At 34.5% G+C, this 25,841-nt stretch overlaps 3 protein-coding genes across 5 annotated transcripts; 1 reads left to right on the top strand and 2 right to left on the bottom strand.

The window, feature by feature from the left end:
* Positions 1 to 1,323: 1,323 nt before the first annotated feature.
* LOC110807346 (homer protein) lies at positions 1,324 to 10,093 on the top strand. The gene is made up of 3 exons (XM_088218002.1): positions 1,324 to 1,769; positions 9,187 to 9,556; positions 9,682 to 10,093. Exons 1-3 carry the CDS (start codon positions 1,356 to 1,358, stop codon positions 9,897 to 9,899), a joined length of 1,002 nt encoding a protein of 333 aa, XP_088074128.1. The 5' UTR covers positions 1,324 to 1,355; the 3' UTR covers positions 9,900 to 10,093.
* Positions 10,094 to 11,011: 918 nt separating this feature from the next.
* On the bottom strand, positions 11,012 to 13,939 carry LOC110807358 (zinc finger matrin-type protein). Its single transcript, XM_088218001.1, has 6 exons — positions 13,668 to 13,939; positions 13,257 to 13,466; positions 13,092 to 13,171; positions 11,823 to 11,898; positions 11,411 to 11,536; positions 11,012 to 11,330 (listed from the first exon to the last, which is right to left on the bottom strand). Exons 1-6 carry the CDS (start codon positions 13,800 to 13,802, stop codon positions 11,190 to 11,192), a joined length of 768 nt encoding a protein of 255 aa, XP_088074127.1. The 5' UTR covers positions 13,803 to 13,939; the 3' UTR covers positions 11,012 to 11,189.
* A 470-nt stretch (positions 13,940 to 14,409) lies between these two features.
* LOC110807356 (serine/threonine-protein kinase BLUS1) lies at positions 14,410 to 24,883 on the bottom strand. Of its 3 annotated transcripts, none has more exons than XM_088217998.1 (22): positions 24,748 to 24,883; positions 24,433 to 24,632; positions 22,742 to 22,996; positions 22,175 to 22,299; positions 21,994 to 22,038; positions 20,233 to 20,314; positions 20,051 to 20,119; positions 19,699 to 19,869; positions 19,545 to 19,610; positions 19,170 to 19,238; positions 18,983 to 19,054; positions 18,447 to 18,790; positions 17,690 to 17,814; positions 17,432 to 17,526; positions 17,325 to 17,363; positions 17,176 to 17,235; positions 16,735 to 16,836; positions 16,550 to 16,601; positions 16,416 to 16,471; positions 15,314 to 15,378; positions 15,146 to 15,197; positions 14,410 to 14,917 (listed from the first exon to the last, which is right to left on the bottom strand). In XM_088217998.1, the coding sequence occupies exons 2-22, from the start codon at positions 24,604 to 24,606 to the stop codon at positions 14,849 to 14,851; spliced, it is 2,187 nt and encodes a 728-aa protein (XP_088074124.1). In that variant the 5' UTR covers positions 24,607 to 24,632; positions 24,748 to 24,883; the 3' UTR covers positions 14,410 to 14,848. The 3 variants fall into 3 exon arrangements, with proteins under 3 accessions (XP_088074124.1, XP_088074126.1, XP_088074125.1); XM_088218000.1 differs by having other exon boundaries at positions 24,433 to 24,667; positions 24,748 to 24,843; XM_088217999.1 differs by lacking the exon at positions 17,325 to 17,363.
* Positions 24,884 to 25,841: the final 958 nt, after the last annotated feature.

The following is a 25,841-nucleotide window of genomic DNA, read 5'->3' as shown; positions in this document are numbered from 1 at the left end:
TTAATACACATATTTCATTATAAAATTTCGGGGCCGTTACATTTCGAGTTCTCTTAGACAAGATTCTCCATGGTGTTGGTGATTTTATCCATACTAACATTGACGACCCCCATATCACATTTGACCTGTGAAACACAAAGAGTCTCACCTGTAGGAGCAATAGGGATATAACCTTTTGACTAACCTCGCTTGGAGTGAGCACACGACTCTTGTCTACTAGCTTGTTTTTGGAGTACTTTGACTCCAATAACTTTGCCTTTTTTTGATGCAATGTTCGTTAGCTAGAGTTTGGTGGAGCCAAGGATAGATGAAACTTTTGCTCTGATACCACCTATCATAAGATGAGTAATTTTGAGGTTACTCGTGCGATACTTACTCACTCTAAATGGTCAAGACTAAGTAAGTTTTTCGTGTGTAGGAAGAGTTTACCTAAGAATAAGAGAGAGTAGTGAGCTTGGGCGAATAATAGAGTTTTATCGACAGCTTTATAGGCTTTACAAGATTGTTTGTGTTATTGTATATGTACAAATGGGAAATGATAGCCTATTTATCGCCCCCTCATTAAATGGTTAATAATCAATTTGATCCAACCGTGTATATTACATTTGTAGATAACTCTTGAAATATTTATAACAAGGGATTTTACTAAAAGTGTTTAGGCAGCATGCTTCTAGCGCCTTTCAGAGGCTTCTAGGTTGACAACTTGTAGGCAGACACTTGCTGGAGCTCTCTAATGCTTGACAGCTTGCCAGAGATTTCTCGCAGTTTCTAAAATTTTTCTACGCATTCTAGAATTTTCTTGTGGGATGAGAATTTTTCCCTCGGCTTCTGGACTTTTCCCACAATTAGGAAGCATGCTTACGTGCACTTAATGACCTGTTTGCGCATGCGCACGTTTCCTGGCCCATTAGGTGTTTGGCCAGGTAGCAGCTTGTGCGGAGCATAACAATTTGCCTTATTACAAATACCATTAACTAAACTATAAAGATTTAATTTTGTGTATAAATAATTTTTAACTATTATAATTTTTATTTATTATAATTTTTATTATTCACATAGAATTAATAAAATTGAGGTAATTTATAAATTCAATTACGACACATTTAAAAATTAAATATAAATAGTTCATGATGATCAAAGTGGTAATTTGCAATGAAAGGTAATTTGCGTAATTTTATTTTGCTTTTTTCGATTATGATAATTGTAAATTTATCAAAAATCGAAAATTAATTTTTTTTATAGATATTTTTTGCCCATTTCAAATCGAAATAAATAAATAAAATAAAAATATCTCCGACAGTTTAAATATCGTAACCAACAACCAAATAAGAGGCGGATAACCAAAAAAAATAAAAATGCACAGCCATGCTCTGCAATTCCCCTCCATCAGCGTCTCTTCCATGTCCATTTCATTTATCTCCCCTGGACACCTCTACATAGAAACCTTCTGCTTCACTTATCCACCCTGCTCAAAAGTCCTTCCTAACTCTATTTCTGTGCATAGACCTGTAATCTCGAGATGCGGCAACGGCCCACAAGAGATAACAGGTGGTGACAACAACTTGAAGGATGCACTGTCTGGTATGGTGGGCAAGCAGGTGGAGGAACTCTTGAACAGAGAAGAGAACAGGGGCTTGCTTGATGGATTGGAGAAAGCATCACAAAGAGTTGAAATGGCTAAGAGGCAGCTTGTAGAAATTGAAAGGCAAGAACTCGAGGCGAAGCTTTTGAGGGATTACGTTACTCAGCTTGAAACCAGAGCATCTGAGGTTAGTTTCTCCAGTAATTTTTCTTTCTCGGGGTTTATTGTTGGAGATGATTTTGTTGCTTTTGGTGGGAATTGGAGATCACAGATGGTTTCAATGGTTTGTTCGGGCTAAACACTTGAAGTGTTAAAAGGCTCTATTCCTTGGAATATCTCGATAAATTAGTTTGTTGATTGAATCAATGTTACCATGGTTGCTCACTCCCCTGCAATCCAAGTCCCAAAATTTTCGAACTGGACCATGGAATGGGTTTGCTTGGTTCTATTTTGGTTCTTCTTTTGGAACTCGAAAATTAGGGACCCAGAATTAAGAAGAATTGGGATAGTGAGAGAAAATAGTTACTGAGAAAGAGTGAGAATTTTTTCCCAACAAACTTTTCTATTAAAATTGAGATTAGTTAGGGATAAAAATGAAAGAGGTAGGTAGGTGTCCAAAGTGAAGAACGAGAGTCCATCAAATAATTTTTTTCTTTTTTTTTTTAAATGGAAGTTAACATTATAATTGGGAAAATTCAGTAAAGGGAATACATAGGGAAGGAAAATAGTATTTCAAAAGGAAAGAAACAAAAAAAAGTCTCTCTCTTTTTTTGGATAATCAATAACTAAAAGATAAAAGGAGAAAAGATTGTTGTAATCTTTTCTTTTCTTTTTCCTTTTTTTTTTTTAATTTTATAAAAACGAAAATAATTATTTATAAGTAGACAGTGAATCTTATATTTCATCAATAGTATGACAAGTTAGCTAGTGAAGACAAAATATAAATTTCTTCCATAAAAATTTTAAACTCAGCTTTTCCCTTCATTTTCCCCCAACTTGTAGGAATAAAAAAAAAAAAAAACAAAATTGGAGTTTTAAGTAAAAAGGAGGAATGTTCATTTGTCCTTACTTTGTGTCATGAATTTTATTTTAAAATTCATAAATTTGGACGTCATTATTCATTTATAAATATATAAGAAATTATGTATTTCATATTTTTTCTATAGTATTCAGCAATAAATATATTTGTGCAATATGGAATTGTATGAAATTGATGAGTTAAGACATTATCAAAGAGTTTTTAAAGTCTCATTTGTTATATTTCAAATCATCTACATATAGTTTCTTTATATCACTTGTACTACTATAATCCTCAAAATTTGATAAATAATAAATAAAATCTTGATCAAATAAAATAATTAATTTTATTAAGTTTTATGGGAGTAATTTATAATGAGAGGCTATGGAATAAGAAACCATCATCTTTTTTGCTTATATCATTTTAGATCGTTAAAGATGAGAAAAAAAATACTCAATAATAAAAAACAGAACTTTTAATCTGCACCAAAATAGTCAAAAATAACAGAAAAATATTGAAACCAGATCTGTCCGGCTCAGCTCAAAAAACAGGTCGGCTCGGTTTGACTCGAAAACGGCTCGGTTAAAAACGGCTTGGCTCGGACTGAAACTCGGCTCGACTTGGTGCAAGTGGCTCGACTCAACAGCTCGGCTCGAGTTTTGGCTTCCTCCGCTCGAAGTCGGCTCAAGTAGATCTGCCCAAAGTGTAGATCGCGGCCAGAAAAGCTTCCTGTCTACATGGTTCTGCGGCGGAAAAAGAAGGCCGGGAACAGACCCGATCTGCGAAGTGAAATAGATCACGGCAGGGAAAACTCTAATTTGTGCATGATACGGCGTGGCCAGAGGCTTCTTGCATGATCGGAGTGAGGCAGATCGAGGTGGTTGTGTAGCTCTTCGCGCGGTTCAGTGCGCGGCAAAAGAGAAACTGGATCGCGCAGCTCTGCACGCAGCGGAAAAAGAAGCTGGGTCGTGCGGCTCTACGTGCGGTGGAGGAAGGACCTGGCTGCTCTTTGCGTAGCTATCCGCACGGTGGAGGAAGGAACCGACTGCTTTCTCCCTTCCTCTGATCTGTCCTCCCTTCCCCCTTATTTGGTTCTCTTTCTACACAACCTATTTTTTTTATTTTAGAATTTGAAAAAACCTTAAATAATTAAAATCTCAAAATAGATTTATTTAACTCTCATATCATATCATGAAAATTTAAGAACAAATAATAATTTTATTTTTTATCTTTAAATTATTATATTTAAAATATTTATAGAAATTTTATTTTATTAATAAAAAAATTCTTATTCTATTAAATTTATAATTATATAAAATTATTATTCTCATAAAATTCTACTCAACAGTTAGAAATAAAGGCAAGAGTGATATGTGATCTCCCCTACCACTTCCCAAAATACTAGAGACGATTCCTCCAATATCACCTAGAAACTCCAAGTTGATGTCCCTAGGTTTTATGGAAATATTAGATTAGAAGACTTTCATAGTTTGGTTAATAGCATGGATGCTATTTTAATTGGTATAAGATGGAATGCTATAGTGTGACTTCATATGCTAGAATGAAACTCCTTGGATCTGCTAAGAAATATTGGCAAAGTATCTTGCAAAAGTTTTCCATAACTAGTTGGTATTAGTGAAACAAAAGTTGAAATAAAGTGTCTTCCAACTTATCGCAGCAATCAAATGATTGAGTGTTTGTTAAATCTAAGGCAAACCTCCTTATTGAGGAACTCATGCTTAGATGTGAGATTAAGGAAGAAAATTTGATTATTGTGAATAGATTTGTTGATTACCAAAGACCTAATATTAAGAGAGAAGCTGTGTATATTCTTTTGGCTGTTTCAAATAAGCTTATCACAAAGCCTTGGAGACAGAGTGCTACTTTAGGTCTCCATCTCTTCGGCTTGCTATTTCTCAAATAGAAGATTTACGAAAATTTAAAATGATTACTTAGTCAATTTTGATTTATGAGTCTTTATTCGAATAAAGACTGATATAGATCTCTAGAAATTATTGTTGGAAATCTGCAGATCTCTAGAAAATTAGCACAAGTTGTTGGAAATTTGTAAAAGCCTGTTCTGCAACATGTATAATCAGTAAATCTGATTTAATGTTTATGTTGATTACCTTAAGTTTATTTTGTATTTAAGGAGCTGAATGAATGCTGAAAATATAAATAAAAAAAATCTAGCAACTTCTCCTTCTTTCTTCCTTGTACCTTGTTCTCCATTTTTTCTTAATTTTCTCAACTTCTCACTCAATTTTTTTATAAATCTCAATAGTGATATCAGAGTAGTTTCTTTAAGGGACCGTGTGCCTCATTCCAACAAAAAAAAAAGCTTCAAATAAGAACTTACCAGCTCCACCAATATTTACAGAGGAAACTTATGATTATTGGGCAGTGAGAATGGAAGCTTATCTTTTTGCCTATAATCTATGGAACATTGTGGAGGAGGAGTATGTAAAAGTTCCATTGCTAAAGGATCCCACCTTACCACAAATTAGGCAAGACACAGAATGGTCCATTAGGAATTTTAAAACTGTTTCAGTTCTTCATTCTGCAGTGTTTGAAGACATATTCCCATGACTGCTGGTCTTCAAAACAGCCAAGAAAGTTGGGAATTATTTGAGGAAGAATATTTAGGGAGTACTAAAGTGAGAGGTGTGAAATTACTGACTCTAAAAAAAGAGTTTGAGCGGTTAAGAATGCAAGAGGGAGAAAGTATTAAAGAGTATTTTACAAGAGTTATTAATCTTGTTAATTAAATAAACCTGCTTGGAGAAGAATTCAAAGATCAAAGAGGTTGAAAAAATGGTGATCAGCCTCCTTGAGAAGTTTGAATCAAAATTGTCTGTAATCGAATAAACATGTAATCTTGAGAAGCTTACCGGTGCTAAACTTATCAGTAAGCTATAGGCTCAAGGGCAGAAGGTTTTAATCAGAAACGATGGGATCACTGATAGTGGTTTTCAAGTAAGGCAGAGGGATAAGTTTAGGACCTCAACTTCAAAAGATGAAGATCAGTCCTCAACAAATAAAGAGAAACAGCTACAGAGCTCAAAAGATTCATAGAGAAAAAAAAAAGAAGGAAAGTATCCTCCTTGTAAAACTTGTGGTAAATTCAACCATCCCAAAAGCTTAAATGTTGGAAGCATGTAAAATGTAAGATTTATAAAAAGTATGGTCATTCAGAGAAGGTGTGCTAGAAGAAAAAAAAAATCAAACATCACAGCAAAAGAATGAGACTCAACAAAGACAACTACTTCAGCAACAGCAAATCCATTTTGTTGAGAAATATGTACAGCAGGAAAACCATCTTTTCATGATGACTGAGGCCTTTTGTGTGAGTTGAAATGACTTGTGGTATGTGGACAGTAGATAGGGTACGAGGGATAGGGTGAGAATGTGTAGGCATTGACTGTAGTAATAACAATAGCAGTGACAATAATAGTTGCAGATCAGGTTGACTAGGAGATGAGAGGAAAATGCATTTAAAACTTCAAGATGAATTCTACAATGGTTTGTCATACCATTTGGACTGTTGAATACTATAAGTACTATCATGCAAGTTATTACATATTCTAAAACCATTGGAAAATTTTTGGCAATATAATTTGATTACCTTTAATAAGCAACTAGTATAAAAAGGAGCATTTAGGTTATCTTCATGAGGTTCTCATGATTCTTAGGAAGCAACAGTATATGCCAATCTTAGTGAACGTAAATTCCAGCCAAGCTCAAGTGCTTTTCTTAGGATTTATTTTATCAGCATAAGATGCTTTTGTTGACCAAAAAAAAAATGTTTGAGCTATTAGAGAATGGCCCCAATCAAAACCATTTTTTGAGGTTCATGGGTTACCTACATTCTATAGAATGTTAAGGATTTAGTTCAACTGTGCTCCCATCACTGATTTCCTAAAGAAGCACTTGAATGGACTCTTGTAACTTCAAAAGTCTTCTCAAGATATAGAGCAAAACTAGAGAGAGGTTCCCATCTTACTATTCTTACTTTCTGATGCTTCTAGAGTAACTATCGGAGGATCTTAAGCCAAGAAGGATATCCAATTGCATTTTTTAGTGAGAAACTTAATGAGACTAGACAGAAATATACCATTTATGATAATGAGTTTTATGTCGTGGGACAATTCTTTGGCGTTGGAAACACTATCTATTACCTCAAGAAATTTGGTTTATACTTTGATCATTAAGGTTTGAGGTATTTAAACACTTGAAAGAAATTCAACTAGGGACATGTTGGAGTGAGTGAATTTCTTGGTGAATATTCCTTTATTCTGATATCTCAATGTAGTGTAGGAAATAAAACTGTTGATGCTCTTAACAGGAGGTTGCTCTTCTGCAGATCACGAGTATAAAGGTCTACTGGTTTGGAAGAATACTCATATCGTTCCTCTCCTTATTTTCTATCATTTATCAAGAAATTCAAAGTGGACAAGTAGAGATCTTATAAATGTTGTCATCCATGATAGATATTTGCTTAAATCTACTAATTAATGCATTCCTCACAGTTCGCTTAGGGATTTTCTTATTTGGGAAATGCACACCAGAGGATTTGTCAGTCATTTTGGATCTGATAAGATTATCGCTCCTGTTGGGATAGATTTTACTGGTAGTCTATGTTACAAGGTCTCTGGAACATTTTCAATATTGTATATTTTAGTTAGCCAAGGCTAAGAAGAAAGCAGATTTTGTCCTTGGGTTACTGAAAACTGTCAGAGGACATGATATCATTCTTGTGGTATTAGCTAGAATTCTAAAATGGCTTATATGATGCATCTCATGTAGCAAAATATTGTTTTAAAGAAGTTGCTAAACTGCATAGAGAACCAATTAATATATTATCTAATAGGGATGTAAAGCTTGTGAGCCATTTTGGAAGACATTTTGGGCCTCATATGACTCTGGTTTGAAGTTCTCTTCTACATTTTGGTCTTCTAGAGTTAGGTATCCTAAAAGCCCTGTTTTCTTGATAAATTTGTGACTAATTTTTTGATGAATTAGCCTACATTTTTATGGAGACCAAAGCACTGGCTTGATAAATTAAAGGATCTTTAGCTGATCCTGCAACTGTAATCTACTTTAAAACAATCCACATTCTGTTTTATTCCGAACTCCTAATTTAAGGCAGAGTTTTTTCTTTTATTTATCTTTGACACAATTTAACTTCCTATTTTATTTTATTCCAAAATAACTTTTAGTTTTTAGCCGAAACCCTGTTTTCTTGATAAATTTTTGACTGATTTTGTTGGTGAATTAGCTTACATATATATAGGGGAGAACAAAGGACTAGCTTGATAAATTAAAGGATCTTTGGCTGATCCTGCAACTGTCATCTACTTAAAACAATTCACATTCTGTTTTATTCTAAACTCCTAATTTAGGGCAGGGTTTTCTCTTTTATTTATCTTTTACACAGTTTAACTTCCTACTTTTATTTTATTCCGAAATAACTTTTAAGTTCTAACCTAATTGACATATTTTTTCTTAATTAGGCCTAAACTTGAACCAAAGGAAACTTCATGCTTAAGGCGGAAAGCCTCTTTCTTCTTTTTCTTGTGGGTTCCAAGGATGATATAAAACAAGAAGATCTTAATTTGGAATAAATTTTCTATTAAAGAAAACTTTTATAAGTAATATTTTTTAGTATCTTCGATATATTTAGTTTTTGGTAGACTTTAAGTTACTAGAAACTTGGATTATTTTGGTAAATTTTAGGCTGTAAAATTTTTTTATTTTATTTATAGTTATTTTGATGTTTTTTATTAGTTATATAAGTAATGCCTATGTAAAGGTTAGCTACTATCAATAAAGAAACAAACAATGATGAATTAAAAATTCTTTGCTAGGCTTTTATTCTTTATTATCTCTTACTGTCTTTGCTCTTCCTGATTATCATTCGGTCTAATTGATTCTATGTAATGTACTTCTGCCTATATTTCTTCACCTTTCTCTCTAATCTCCACTGTTCTACCTTTACTCATTTGTTTCTCACCCAAACGTCTTCTAGTCCTAAACTACAAGTTAGTTCTCCTACTACTTGTCCTGCATCAGCAGTATTCTTTTGGTTCATTTCTTTGTTACCCATTTTGGGCCATAAGGCACATGGAATATAGTTTCTATTAACTTCTTAATTTTTTGAACTGGAGACAAGCATCACAAGTTGCCATTCTTCTCCTCAGTAAATGTGGCCAAAGGACCCTGGGGACAGTGGTTTCAGTGATTTTCTTTCTAGAGCCTGTCCCCAGTATCCTTTTTTTTTTAGTTTTCAATAAAGAACACTTAGGACAGGCTCTAGAAAGAAAACCACTGAAGCCCTTAAGCCTTTCAAAAAAATCTTGCCCGGATCAATATCCTTTCTTAGCCCAGATAAGGAGGAGAATTTTATCTGACTGTAGGAGGTGTGAAGTGTCAGAACTGGTTTTAGGAGAAAGAAATGACTAATTTTATATAGATGTAAGAATTCTATGATGGGGGTTCCCTTGCAATGTGATTATTGTTTGTCTCATCATGATGTTTTGTTTTTTGGATTTGCTGTTGCCATTGATGAGTCATATTGTGCTTGAAGATTGCAGAATGCCAGCGGGAGATCCTAGAAGCAAGAACCATGGTTGAAGACGCTGAACGTACTCTTTCGCTTAATAAAACTGGAGAAGGCGATAATTTTTTGTATAACAGTATAAGTGAAGGTATTGACAGAGACAATGAGAGATTGGAATCCCTAAAATCAGCATCCATATCTGCAGTTGTTGGCACCCTTGCAGGGCTTCCTATCTCATTTACTCAGGTGTCCAGTACTTTTCAGTTGATTCTTCCTCTGGGAATTACATTTATTAGCTGTGCATTATTTGGTGTCACCTTTCGATACACAATAAGAAGAGATTTGGATAATATTCAGCTCAAGACAGGGACATCTGCAGCTTTCAGTTTTGTGAAAGGTAAGTGTTAATCATCAAGTACCAACAAGATGGGGTTTTTCAAGCATTCCTAGTTTGAGTATAGTATGTAATTCTATCTTTTAGATTGTTAAATGATTCTAAAAGTAATTATTTATGTGATGTAGGTCTTGCTATGCTAGGCAGTGGACCGCCACTAGAGCCGAACCCTGAAAGTTTCTTTTCACATGCTTTCGATGGTGCAGTTTACATATCCCAGAATCTTTTGATCTTTATATTTGCTGCTGTTGGTTTAGATTTTTGCTTTAAGGTGGGACTTTTAAGCCCCTTTCCCATGAAAGAATCATCCTCAAATGTTAAGAAAGAAGAGGCTAAAGAGGCTTAAAACTTAGAATTCTGTAGAGTGAGTCTGGAAATAGTGATCTTCTTTTTTTGTTGCCTTTCTCTCCATAGCCAAGTCTCCAACAAAGCAAAGCATAGGTTTGATGGCTTTTTGAGGCTTGATCCATGTGACCACTGAACTGCTGAAATTTGGGAAGGAAATCGGCAACAAGCCTGTTCTGTTGCTACATTTTGGAACTTGTATTTTTAGGTCATGCTCAAAAATTAAAGCACTACAAGAATTTATTTACAAATTTATACTTGCTATAGCATGTGAGAAATTAACTTTACTTATAAAATTCATTTGAAAAATTCACATGGTTCCAAAATGATAAAATTAACATTGTAAAAAAGCTTTTAATGAAACTGAAATAATGCCTTTAAAATTCTGTTCAATCATCTAAACTCTTTTATGAGTTCAAGTTTCATTTTCAGTATAATTTTCTTCTTTTTTAATAAAATTTAGTATTAATTTGAAAACAATTTATATATAAAAAAAATATGTTACTTATTTTGAAAATAATTTCTTTGAACAGGAATGGGTAAAAATTTTATTAAAAAAGATAAAAATTGACATCATAAAAAGTTCAAGTAGAAGTGAGAAAATTCATTTTAAATTTCTGTGTGTAGAATTTTCATTACTTGATAGTTGAACCAAATCAATTCTACAAAAACAATTCATTTGTTTTACATGTTTCTTTGAAGTTCCAGGCAGAATCTTAGAAGCTGGAGTTAAGGCCCAAAAAAAAAAAAAAAAAAAAAAAGCCAACAGCTATCGTAAACTGTTCAACATTTGAGCAGCCAGAAATCTGCTCGTTGTCGTTTATTTGAAAAAAGTAAAAAAAAAAAAAAAAAAATAGTTCGGTTGCATACAGTAATTATTTTTTGGTGTTTACTCTGATGATTAGGCTGATTTAAACCAACAATTTTTATGTTTTTTTGGCGTTGACTGAGTTATATAGCTTATGAAGCAGAATACATCATACGTGAAATTGATGTGGTAGTTTTTCCAAAATTCTTGTGAGAGATTATTTTCTGCTTGTTCCAGAGGAGATGTTTACCGCCAAAAGATTTACTTGCACCATTTGATCAATCAACACAATGAAGCCAGATTGCTAAACTTGGAACTAAAGAATCCATTCTCTTGATTGAATCAATTTTTACTGGAAACCATAATTCAGATAGCTGCGGGAAAGAAGCAATTTTTTTTCCCCAAAGCTAGGTATTTTAGCTTCCTCTACTTCACAAACATCAGCTCATGTTTCTATTATTTTTGTTTTTTCTATTGTTTCTGTTATTTCCTATTTTCATCTTCACTCCAATCCCCATTTAGTTGTTCACCCTGTCTTCCAGGCTTTTCAGGACCTCCCCATGATTGAATCTTATTTCTTGATTGGTTATTAGCTGGAGGCAGATTCATGTCTTCTTTTTCCTCCTGGAAATTCCTTGGGTTAAAACTCTGTCATACAACGAGAGAAAAGATTCTGCTCAAGCAAAACAAAGAACCATTAATACCTCAGAAATTCCCCCACGCCTCTTCATATGAATTTCTTTCTTTTCAGTCCCCGATGAAAATCGTTTTGCAGCCTCACTAAATAATTGAAATCCCTGCAGATCTCCATTTCTGATACTTGCTTCCAGCTGCAAATAGAGTAGTAGAAGTCACAAAATTATTAACACATGGCCATGCAGTTGCTTTTAGCACATCCTTAAAAGCATAGATCCATAGCCAATGCCAAAAACTATTGGTCAAAGGACAAATGTATACCGATGCTTCTCAGTTCATCTAATTCTAGGTATAACTACTTCAATTTAGTATTAAAGTCTCACACCTTCCACTATATGAGAAAAACAGATCAGTTATACATTATATTACTGATAGTAACTTGCCCAGCTAGGGATAAAGAAGTTCGGATGAAACGTGCACCTGAACATGAATAATGCATAAAACTATGCTTGCAATAGGCAACCAGCTCTCATCAGGGGAGATCGAAAAATTTGACCTGTTAATGGAGAAACATATATCAACTTCAGCAGATGTAGCCATCTAACTCTAATCTTTAGAACTACTAGCATGAATAAATTTGAGAGTTCTAAATCTAATCTGCCGAGAAACAAAAAGCATTCTCACTTTTGGTAAGATAATTTTTTCCATCTTGTCCACAACTTAATCAAACTTGTTACTAAACTACTAAACTAATTGATAACATTACTAGTGTCTGCCATGAACTCAGGAGCACTTCTGGTTTTCCATTAGGTCAGGAGTTCCATGTTACTGGAAAACACTACAAAGACTAATAGAAGGAACATGTAGCAGTATCATGTTAAATGTGCCTGCTTTTTTTTTGAAATAAAAGTTAAATGTACCAGCATTAACACAGAGCTAAAACTAACATGGGACTTCTTCATAGTAAGTTGACTGTAGGGTCTCCAGCATGCACAGCCAAAAAGTTTAGGGAAGACATGCATTATTTTTTTTTTAAATAAAAGGTGAAAGTATTATTATTCACAAAGGTACTAGGGGAGTACCACCCAATTACAAAGAAATTACAAGTCACTTAGATGGTTTATGACGCATCCCAAATCTAGGGAAGACATGCATTATTCTTCATCATAATAGATTAAAAAGAATATTTGGGGCAACACTGCAACAGAAATGGGTCTCCATATTTTACACCATCTTCTTTGCAGTCTGTCAATCTTACTTAAACCCCTTTGTGTGTTCCTGTTGTTCGGCACCTGTAAATAGCATTTCTACTATGCATTAAACTTCGTGTATATATGTGAAATGTGAAAGGCACGAACAGCCAATTTGAAGTTCCAGCAGCATTATACTAAATTCTTTTGCAGGGCAATTTGAAATACTCTTTTTTCCTAAACAACCTGATGAAGCTCTTCTCCAAGATCATTGAAAACCACAGTTCAACGTTAATATATAAAAGATAATCATTAAGTTCAAAGAGTTGCCATGGTGACTTGAACAAATACTGCAGAGTGCATACTGAAAAAATACTAAAGATGAAACTCCTGTTGTAAATAGGTGGAATTTCAAATGTTAAAACTCAAATTTATTCAACAGCCTCTGGCCCTAGCCCGAATAAACTCATCACACCCGTTATTACGTTCATTTGTGAAAACATAATATAGAGTTGCAAAGGAAAAAATAGGCATCCAACTAGATAGAAACTGGTGGTACCTCAGGTATGGAGCCAAGTACACAAGAGAATACACAGCATAATGCCGCTTCCCAGTATCAAGCCAAGCAAATACCCAACTCTGTTGCAGAGAAAAATAAACATCAACGATTTACAATTCACGGAAACGAAGCAGAAAAAGAAGCTAATGGGGGGAGATATCGGACCAGCCAATTAAAGAAAGGGATAAAACTGATGATTCCCATGACCGCAAATCTCGAATCGGTGGAGTCAATCCCTGAACCTTCCAGCTCTTTCGTATCCACATGATCAGCCACCGGGAGGAGCAGCGAACTGAGAATAGAGACGCCGATTGCGGCACCGAAGGGCGCGTCGTGGGAGAAATCCGCTCTGCATAGTTGTCGTTTAATTTTTTTCTGCAACCAAAAATAAGAAAAACCACCGGTTTTTACGCAGGAACACGAAGAGCTCAATTAGGTTGCCGAGAAGAAAGAAGAGTTAGGATGAAAAAACAGTTTGGTGGTTGCGTTTGGCTTTAGTTATAGGCCGAGAAAGAGAGAGAAGCAAAGAGAAAAAGGAAACATAGGTGAGGTGAAAATCGTTAGAAGCAACATTACCTGGCTAGGGTTTCTGAGAGGATAATAGTGGAAGAGGTTGAAGTTGGAGAGGGAAGTTGAGAAGCTAAGAGGTGGGCTTAAAGAGACGGTAGTAGAAGAAGTGAGAGGAGTGAGAGGATGAAGCACGGACAACATGGCTTCTGCGCTCTATCATGAGCAGGGGAGTGAGAGAGCCATTAGAGAAATTGGAAAAACTGCACCTAAATTGGTGAGTCGTGTAGAAAGAATTTGAAACGAGGCTGGCAGATACGCCATGACTAAACCCATGTCTATTTGGCATATTCGTCTTGCTTAGCCATTATTAATAAAGAGGAAAATTGAAGTATCTTGATTGATTTTTAAATTTTATAAAGTTTTTTAATTGAGGAACCGCTCAATTTCTTATGTAAATCACAAGTTGAAGCAAATTAAGAAATAAAGTGAAATTCATTGTATCTTTACTTTTCGGGGATAAAGTGTATATATATATATATATATAATTGAAACAATGCATTCTAATTTCATCAAAATTAATAGGACTTCAAATATTTTATTTTAATTTCACATAAACTTTTATTACTTTATTTATAATTATTATCATTTTTTAAAATAAAAATAAGTATAAATTTACAAACACATTTACCCTCATAAAGTTTTAAAATCCTATTCAACTAGAGAGAGCATTAACGTCAATCTCACAAATACACCTCTCCCACAAATGGAGGCCACTCTTCTCTGCAGTTAAGAAAAAAATAAAGAGAAATTGTGACCGCAGCCAGAGAATTAGCCTAAAATTTTATAAATACAAATAGATATACAAGCCCATTCTCCTTCATTTTTTATCAACTTGTCTGCTGGCTGAATAAACATCATAAATACAAGAAACGTTCTTCTTCCCATCTCAGACTACTTCCAAAAAATGAACCTGCATTGGAAAGGAAGAAGAACATTTCTGTTTAAACTACATAAAATCCCTCCCATATCCACAACTTGGCTTTATTTGTCATCCAGCTGCCCGCCTTCTGTAAACTATTACGTAAACAAGTTGCAGAAACTGCACTCTCCAACCTTCCAGGGTAACCAATGAATAGCATTCATACCAACAGTTTTTTGTTGAAATCACTTCTGTCTCCGCGATTTACACCTCTGCCCGGAATGCACATGGTGGCTGGTTCCACTTTGCAGAAATTGGAATTCAGAATTCAAGTATCCGCTTCCCTTCTATCACCATTTTCTGCTTCATCACTTAAGACTTTCAACTGCTGCTGCAACTGTAAGTCATAATAATAAACTCATCAGGGATACCAATTCATTGTTACTAGTGTTTATAAAACAAAAAATCACAATGAATGCAACCTACTCTATTCCAGACTTTGAGGGTAACCCTCAGGTTACCAAAACAAGGCCCAAGTCAGTTTTTAAATAATCATTCAGAGCACAACATAGAAATACTATTTTAAGTATATCTACATACAAACAAACTGCTCTAACTAACTTACTTGTGAGTACTTCAACTTCTCGGTATCCAGTTCATCAGTCAAGTAACTGACCCTGAAAAGAAACATAAGATAGAATTGCAAAAGAACGAGCATTAGATAGGTGTTAAATACAAAAAATTAAAAAAAAATAAACAAGTGAATGATTATGGTTATTAATACAGAAACTACCTAGCTTGCAACTCCGACACCTTCACGAGCAGTAACCGCTCCCTCTCAGAAGCCACCGGTTCAACCTGTTGAAGCATATGAAAGAGCAAGAGTTACAGGGTTGTCGTATCAATTATTGATCATTAAACACAATCAATGCAAAAAATTAGCAGTCCTTAAGGGCAAATTTTTTTTTTTTTTTTTGAGATAAAAAGCATGAATAGTCTTTAATGGCAAATTTTAAAGTAGAGAACCAAGAGGAGTGATAACAATACATTGATCCTTTCAACGTGGGGGTGGGAAATATTACCAGGAATCAAAAGGTTAGTGAAGATCTAGATTAGTAGGGATAATTACCGGAAATATATGATCATATTATTAGGTTGAGATATTCAGATTGCTACGAATGTTCATGATATTGCCATAAATGTATAACTACTGGGTTCAGTTTATTCAAAAGATTTAAGGGGAAATCAAAGTTATGACTAATTTATGTTTTTCTTTTTTGTTCCGAATTTCCATCCCAGGTAATCTCAGATATTCTCTTCTCAGCTCATTTTGGTGGGTAAATATGTTACCTAGTCTCTTGAGCCTTGACATATTTGCTGAACCAAACAATGGGTAAAGAAATTATTCATTTACATTATCAGGAATGTTCACAGATAACTTGAATCAAACATGTTCAGACGAGAAACACAGGTTCTCCCACAGCAACCACTTACGACAATAGGAGGCATTTTACATGAGCCACTACATCACATGTTTTCTACTATCAGTAGGAGAAATCAGAGTAATGATTATGAACAAAAAACATTTTTCTATTTGACAGAGCTAAGGATTTGTATAATCCCATCATAAGTAGTAAAATCAACACAAAGCATTTAACTAGAGGACCCTGATGATTATTTAATAAATAAATAGCATTAACCCTGATGAAAGCTAGGATGATAAGATCAAAAGGATAGACACACTGTATTCAATGATTCCAGTGTAAAGGAGGATATTATGGACATCAGATGTCTGATAAATTGCTATCTACTCATGAAAGATGTTTTGCAATGTAAATGGAGCTCATAACTTAACAGAAACAACCCGATCAAGATATCAGACAAAATATCCTTACACTTCCATTGCTCTCTGAACTGCGAGGCAGTGGTGGCAACTTTCCATTTTGAAAAGCTGAAAGAAGATGCCAGTCAACAGTATATTTCCCATCATAACAATGTCAATAGTCATAAAAAGATATATTTGCCTTACCATCTATTGCCTCAGCAGACTGTAAGCTATTCAACAAATTTACAATAAGATCCTAGCATCCAAATTTAATAAAAGAAATCCAATTAGACCACTGCTTGGTTTCCAGAGTTTCATGATTCACAAAGTGAAACAAAAAACCATAAAACATACACTAGAGCAATCTTTCCTTTACGCTGTTCCTTTACCTGTTGAATTGAGGTCTGCTGAACAAGATTCTGAAGATGAGGCATGAGAAATGATGTAGATGCATTACTGTTGCTAAACTCCTTTGGGGGCTGGCTGGAAGGCTGAAAAGCAGAACATAACATGGAATAGTAACATGAGAACAATAATCTAATAATCATAGAAATTTCCATATTTACCTTGGTAAGATCTAATGGATTATCTACACTGCCTAATGTATATCCACATTTTCCTATACAGGCAATAACCATTGGTGCCTAATGAATAATAACATATGTTTCATCTCTAACGAGATCTTGCTAGTTCCTACTGGAATATGGCAACAGCTTTTAAAACAGTGCCAGCTTTCAAATGGACATTACATCCATATAAAACAATCAAAGGTTACTCCAACGAATGAATAAATAATGCAATTTAAAATGAGGAAGAAATGAAGCACAAACCATTGGTTTAGTTTCATATATCCAATCACCGACACTAGCAGACTTCCTCAGAGGCGATCCCTGAAATTTAGATGAAGAAAACATCAAGCAAGGAGTAGGCAGCTAAAATAGTTAATAGGGAATTACTTAAGTAAAGACTGAAACCCCACCTGTGAAGATCGACGAGGAACTGTACCTAGTGGAATATCCTAGGGAACATTATTTAGTTAGTGAAAGTCAAATACAGGAAAAACATACCACTAGAATTGAGCCTCACCTTTACAAGATCTAAATTTTCTGATGTGACTGAGAATCGGCCTTTAATCTGCACGAGGTTGGCCTTTGACTTGTCATCCAAAGAATCACGAAATCCTGTTTAGGAGGAAAAAAACGTAGCAAGAAAATAAGATACGACACTTATCATTGCCTATTGTGAGAAATATCACAAGAAAGAAAAAACAGAAAGTCACTTCAAAAGAAAAATGACATGAATATAATGAAATTGATACCCAGTGCTTTTTGATAAGTTTGCTACCTCCAGAGGACTTAATGGGTGCTGATAAGCTGTTTGCAGAAGCTCGGTTTGGAAGCATCAATGGACCACTAAAGCTTGGTGCTCTCCGGACTTTCTCTGCTGCTGGTTGGTTTTCATTCTCAGACCTGATAATTTACAAGCACAACTCAACAACTTCATGCCTATAACACAATATAGACGGGTAAATTTTGACTTCAGATAATGTTTTTATCTTACTGTTCCTATGGAATAAATACTCTTCTGGACATATTTCTCTTAATAAAGCATAACATTCTCCATGAAATCAGAATAAAAACATAATCCATCATAACAGAACCCGATACGTTAGTAAAGAACAGATGCTTAATTTAGATCTTAACAACTTCATGACACAGTTCTGTTAATAAAGCATAATTACTTTACTGACAATGAATTATTTTGTGCAACCATACAATTGTGGCATCTCTTTTTATCACAAGTGATTCCTCAAAAATGTATCTATACATTTTAATACACCTCAATTTTTTATTCGAAAACAATTAAAAAGGATATCATCAGTACTTACTCATTGCACAAAATAGTTTCTCCATTATTGACAACTCATTCATATGGATGGCTTAATATTAAAACTACCACTGCGCGGTACAACCACTAACCCCAGAATTATTGAGCTAGGATTACTCACAACTAAAACTTGCATCATCACTATTCATCCATAGAGGATTTCATCAGAGAAAAAGCACTCTTGAGCACGAAAGAAAAGTGAACTATGACAAACCTTTCAGATATACGACTCCTTTCTGAATGTGAATGATTCAGCACAATACCAGGCATGAGAGGTCCACTTTGAGTCTGGCGAGTTTTTACCGTAGTAGCCTTAGCTTGTACCATATTCTTTTCCAAGGCTGATGAAATCACCTCTGTGCATGATCCATTTTTCTTCAAACTAACATTCTCTAGGCAGCGGGAATCTACTATTTCAGTCTCTAGAACCTTGCCCTTTCTATCCACAGAGTGGGAGTGTGAAACCTGATCACTACTTAACAATCTTTTATGTTCCACTGGAGATGTTTCACTATTCAAACTCATCTTACACAGACTAGACTGAGAATTGCTTTCAGCCTGCCAACCAGGAAAGGAGAGTATCAGCTAACCTACTTATAGGATAGAATATTTGAGAAGAAATAAGAACAATCACAACTTAAGCAACGCAAGTAATCCACATGCTTATAATGCACTTGGAAAATTAATATAATGTCTTAGGTACTTTTTTTTAATAGAAGTGTTTAAGGTACTTGAGTACAAGTTACAGACCTGATAATTGGAATTTAATTTCATGAACTCTTCTTCTTCCCTAGTCTCTACAATATCATCATCATCTCGAACCTGCAATAAAGTCCATGAAAATGGGATAATTAACTATTTACCAAGCAAAATAAATTTCAAAATCTCCCATTGTATTGAAATATTTTGCTCAGCGTCAATTCAAAATATTGCTTACAAGTGACGCTTGGGCTTTCAAATCCTCAATGTCAAAGTTCCATGCACTAACTCCTCTCTGGTATTCACTCTGACAAGAGTGTGACAAGAAAATACTAGCAAACGTGAGAACATGAAAGTCTAATTAATACTTTAATTATAGCTTTTAAGGCTTCAAAACTAAAGCAGAAAAACACTGATAGACAGATGACGAGTTCATATAACCATATATCAAGAAGAAAAGCCAGTATTCACTCTGACAAAAATATGAAGAGAAATTACCAGCACGAGTGAGAACATCAAAGTATAATTAATCCTTAGATTATGAGCTTTTACAACTTTATAACTAAAATAAGAATCAATAGAAAAAATTGATACGGGTTTTAACAACTCTAACCTGTGATATGGCTTCTTGTTCGGCTGAAGGCATTTTCTTCAGAGCAAGTTGTGCAGCATCTTTAAGCTGTAATACAATGCAAGAAATCCGTAAAACCCACATAGTACAACAATTGGAAATGAGAAGCCTGCATTATAGAATGATATCTAATAACCTGAAGAGCTTTCACACGGTTCCATAGTGGTGGCAGGTCAGCAAATAACTTCTTCACGGAAAGTTCTGGAGGCTTTGCATGCTTGAAAAAGGAGTGTTTCAATAATTTCTCCGCAGTTGGCCTTTTTGTTTGATCTTTCACCAGGCACATTGCAACCATTTCTTTAAAAGACTGATCACAACTGGAAATCCTCTAATTAGAATATCTTGTTTCTAGGAACGTTGTAACTAGAACATGGATATGCGAGAAATTGCAAAATATACTAAAAACTACCAGACCATGTTACATTGAACACATTAATTCCAGGTTTGTCACTATGATGGGAAATTGCATTTAGAAAGGAAATCAGTACCTTAGAAAACCTTTTATCACGGTCATAATCAAGTCCAGGTGGAGCATTTTGTATGGTCATCAGGAGAACCTGTTAAAAAGAAGGAAAGGAAATTGTCAAATGTTGTCAATCACATGTACATCATGTCGGGTGTTACCAAACATGTGCAAGTCTTCCTAATTTTTCCAACTAGTTTACAGTACCTTCATTGGAGGATATTTTGAAAAAGGCGCATGACCATGAGCCAACTCTAATGCTGTTATACCAAATGACCAAATATCAGCCCTGCACAATAATAGTAGAACAAGCAACCAACATTTAGTCAATATCGAACTTTTCCTACAAACCAAATAATAATTATTTACTTCCCAGATAATGGAAACATTTAAAATCATGATATGCTTACGGAAACATATAGATATGACCTAAAAAATCAGATATACAAATGCTAAGGGATATAATGGCAGCCTGCACCCTCTGCAATTAATTGATTCACTTACTCAGAACAACAACAAAATTAGCCAATCCAGCAAAAAAACAGATCCATACTAATTGATGACTAGACCACAATAACAGCAATTGAATATATTACGCTGGTATCTAAAATAAATAGCGAAAAGAGCAGAGGAGGGAGGAGGGATGCCCCCTCCAGCCCCCAAGTTTTCTAAATACTCCTTACATCCTTTATTATTTTTTTTTTGAGATAAAAGTATAGTAGGTATATAGATGTGTCAGTCTAGTGATACTCCTTAGTCCTTACATCCTTTATTTATTTTTTTTTTTTGAGATAAAAGTATAGTAGGTATATAGATGTGTCGGGCTAGTGATACTCCTTAGTCCTCACATCCTTTATATATTGCCCTTATCCCTACTATTTATATATTCAACCATTTAATATTTTTACAGTCTTGAATTTATTAGAAATGTCATTAATACGATCTTCCTTTTAATCTTTCATTTGCAATAACAAAACATTAGTGCAATAACAAAAGTTAGTGTATGTACAAATATTACAATTTTATCCATAAACAAAGCAAAACTGTCTTATTCATAAGCATATCATATTTTCCTTTTTCTTTCACATGAAGCAAACTATGATCTTTGAAATTACATATGATCTTTGAATTACATATGATCTTTGAAATTACATATGATCTTTGAAATATCAGGATACATATAAATACATTAATGTCTCAAAAATTACATATGATCTTTGAAATATCAGGATATATATAAATGCATTAATGTCTCAAAAATAAAATACTTCCCTTACTGCAATTAACCATCATACCATAATCTGACACAATATTTACAAATATTATTACTAAACACAAATATTGGATAATCACCCTTAACAGCACTTCAATTATTAAACACTTTTCTTGCTTTTGGCAAGAGAAAACTTTTATCTGCAGCAACAAGAAAATAAATTTCTTTTCTAATAGAAGTTTTTTTCCCTTGGTATAACAAAATAGCCCCAAAATAATAGGAATTTGTATGGTAGCTAAAAACGATAAATATGATTAAGACCATATTGCAACCACTTTGTTTCCACACTTCTATTTCTTCTGAACAAGAAACTTCTATTCCCCCCAACTCCGGACCCAAAAAATAAAAAAAAGAAAAAAAAAAGGAATTCTTGTTCAGCCGGTGGCCAGAAGCAGTTCTTGAAGGCTGAAGCATGTGAATGCTTCATTTTGAAAGGAAAACCAGATCAGGAAAATGAGGAACAAACATGATTCTCTGACCTGCAGCTGCTATTAGCTGCAGGTTTGAACCCAAACCTACCCTTTCTAGCCCCTCAAGCAAGGAATAAGAACAAAAACACCTGATGTACATTTACTCTCTTAAGTAGTTTGCCTTATGATTTTTTTTCTTTTTTGAAATAAAAAGCCTTGTGAAATTCATCTTGTACAAAACTCTATTGGTCAGAATCTGGTTTACTTGCATGTAATAACACTCACTTGGAATCATATCCGCTCCCTGGCTGTAGCACCTCTGGTGCCATCCTGCAAAAGAAAATAAAAGATGGAACTGTATACATATGGAATGGGTCTTTCTATTCTAATAAAGGAAATATGAGGAAGAAGAAAAGTCAAAACAAACATAAGAAAGAAGACTAAAACAAGGGAAAATGTAGCTTACCAGCAAGGAGTCCCCACAAATGTATTTCTTGAACGCTGTCTATCGCCAGTATCAAACATGCAAGCAGAAACACCAAAGTCAGCAAGCTTTACCACACCATTGCTATCAAGAAGTATGTTTCCAGCCTGTTAGCACAGAAAAAGGAAAGTTAAGAATAAAAATCAGGTTCTTTATTCTATGGTTAAAAAAGTTTGGGGGATGACATGGCATGTGGATGGATAAGCACAAGAAAAGATTAATCTCTCTAATCCCCGTAATTAACCTGGTGGACTTTATGGAAAGAAAGCAATAGAAAAGCTTTCAAGGGTTTAGTTTTCCCTTTCAAAGTGGAGGTTTTCGAGGTTCAGACTCTAGATACTTAGTTTAAGAATCATCCACTTTTTTGTGGAGGACTTGGTGGACTTTATTGATATTTTTACTTACTTTTGAAGCTTGTGTATGCGGGTGCACCCCCTTGATTCTGTGTCTATTTTATTAGTTCTTATCTTCTTTCCTCTAAGAAAAACAGAGAAGACAGAAAATAAGCCCATGAGGTGATGCAAGGTAAAATCTCCAAGACTAGCTTACCTTAACATCCCGATGAATGTGTCCTTGTCGATGGAGATACTCCAAAGCCTTGAGAGTCTCTTTCAGAATAGAACCAATAGCAGATTCTTCAAATCCATCTGGATATGCTATCTTCATGAGGTGTAAACACGAACCCTCTGCCATGAATGGCATGACAACCCAAAGGTTATGGTCAACAACAAATGAACAATATGCCCTTATAACATTTGGATGATCGATCAAGCTCATGGTTTGAGCTTCTCTTCGAATGTCATCCTGAGAAGGAACATGATCCATCAAGAAAGCTACTTAAGGCAACGATAATACACATAGACAATTATACTCGTAAGATATGGGTTGTTATCATGCTAACCAACTCATAACAAATTGTGGATTTATAATGGGTGGTGGGTGTGCTACTTCTGAAATTAAATGTATAATTTAATGTTCACATGTACATATAAAATTTCCTCCACCAATAGTATAAAGTAACCTCAGAATAATGTGTATAAGGTTAAAGTTTTTGATGAAATACACTACAAAAGTTTGAACTTAAGTTAATTATCTAATAGTTTGTTAAATACTTGGTTGTGGCTGCTCCATGAAGCCCATTATCTTTTATTTTTTACTTGCTAAGACCAATTTTCATTCTGTTTCATCTGTCTAACCAGATATTACAGTATTACTAGCTTTCAAACACTTGAATGGTAGATCCTCTTGTTCATCTGGCTAGTAACTATTTATTTATATATCATAAATTAAATTCATATAAATATTTGCACCTACAAAAGAAATTTTGAATCTACCAATGACCACAATACATATGCAACATAGTTTAAGCATATCCTTGGAAGTTAAGAGTCCTGTTCTGAAAAATAGTTGGTTGCTGGCCAAATAACAGGCAGTTCATTTTCTGTCCCTCCACATATTAAATCCCAATATTGCCGTCTCTTTAATTTGATTAAAGGAGTTTTAAGGAGCAGACTAGCTTAGTGGTTTAACACCTTAGCATGAAAAGAAAATCCTAACCAACAAAAGAGCAGAAATGAGAACGTAACATATGCAAAAGATAAACAGGCAGTCACTTGTACTCAAAGGAACATGGAAATAACAGTTCATTATCATCATATGATGATGTATTTTCCTAGCTTTGCATCTGATCGCTGGTTCTTGTTTGGCCAAAATTATAAAATTATTGGCAAAAACTAAACTTATTCAATGATTAGAGTGCCCGATGTCCTAGCAGTAATTCAAAAGGCCTTCAAGATATCAAGGATTTGTTTTTAGAGATTACTATAGCCTATAAGTAGGCCCTATGGCTGCAAAACCAGTATACAGCCTCGCAAGATAAATATATTCCCGGGTCAGTGTTCACCTATACGGATGATAATCTCAGTAGGGGCAGTTCTGCCTCCATAAAAACAACGCGATTTGACTATCAATTAAATGAATCAACTTCGACCAATAAAATGGAAATCTGAAAGCAAATGATCCCAATTCTAACCCCAAACATAACAAGTAGGCCTCAAAATCAAATCTATAATTAACTATACCTAACCAACAGTGACACTTCAGAACCAAACAAGCAAATCAAATTAAATCATACAACTTTTCTCCAATCTAAACAAGATCTCAGCACAAAAACTCAGTTAATTGAAGGTCAAATAAAACTCATTTCTCCGAAAAGAGAAGTCAAAATACGAATAACGAACCAGATTGCTATTGCAGCGATCGAGATCCAAGCATTTCACCGCCACAACCTCGTTGAAAGGGAGATAGATCGCTCTATAAACAGTCGCACTCGCTCCATAGCCAACCTCTTCTAAAAGCTTGTAGTCATCACTGTTGGCGGAGTAAGTCATCTGGCTACCTCCCATCCTCCCCATACCCCTCAAAACTGCCCAGATATCACCTAAACCCAGCGGAAAACCGCCTTTTACCAGCTACCTTAAAAACCAAAACAACGAAAAAAATACAGATAAATAGACTAAGTACAGGAGTTCTGAGTGGAGACTAGAAATGAGTACATAGTTTGGCGGGGCTGATATATCTGTGATCCGCTGACTGCCGCGAGAAGCGCGATATGGGGAGAGAGAGAGAGAGAGAGAGAGAGAGAGAGAGAGAGAGAGAGAGGACTTGGTTGGGCTGGGGATGAGGGAGAGACCTGAGGAAAGTGGGGTGCTGACGTGGCAAGGGGTTGTTAGGTGACTGGGATGATGCCACGTGTACAATGTGGCGATGAGTGGGACCCATATCTGGCCTTGTAAATTGCTCATTATTGTGGGTGATTGCGTTTGTTTAGGGAAGATTTTTGGCATTTTGGTGTAAAGATTTTTTGTTGTTGGGTATAATCGGCAGAACCTTTGTTACCGTTGATTAAGTATCCAATTCAAATGTTGACTTCTTCCGGAAGTTGAATCAACAATACATTTGGAAGTTTTTTTTTTTTTATATAAATTTTAGAATTTGTTCGTCAAACTAATTCATCAAAAATATTATCTAAAAATTATTTAAATCTTGTTCAGTTATTTAATTTAGTACTGAAATTTTGAATTCTCTTTAAACATGACTCTGATTCTTATTTATTAAAAGAATAATTATTAATAAAAAGATAATCATAAATTGTTTTAATTTGTAAAACCAAAACAAGTCAAATAAGCACTAAGAGATATTTCTGACAAAATTTTATAAGGTTCAAAAACTATCGCTTAATATATTTTTTACATTTGATATAATACATAAAAAATTTTACGAGATACAAAAATAACATGTGACATAAAATATAATATTTTAACATTCAACAAATAAAGACAACATATGTGTAGTTCAGCATAGTTAGATTATCTTTTTATACTGTAATAGCAAAGTTGGCTTATAAGAAAAGTCAACTTTTTTTGGAGCAGTGTTGACAATCTTCACATATAAGTCAAGAATGTTCATCAATCTTCATAGAGTTGTATTCATGTATATTAATGGATGTTATATAAATATTTGAGTATTTAGTGCTAAGGTAATTATTTTATGCACAATGTTTTAATTGTCTAAGAACAGGTGGCACAATAAAGAAGGTTCTAAACTTTATCAATAACCCTTCTAAAATTCAACAACAAACTAAATAAAA

Source organism: Carica papaya, chromosome 4 (genome assembly GCF_054855325.1).
Source record: "Carica papaya isolate Zhongbai chromosome 4, ASM5485532v1, whole genome shotgun sequence".
NCBI classification, from domain to species: Eukaryota; Viridiplantae; Streptophyta; class Magnoliopsida; order Brassicales; family Caricaceae; genus Carica; species Carica papaya.
Note: the sequence above shows the minus strand (reverse complement) of the source record. Positions and strands in the feature narration are given on the sequence as shown.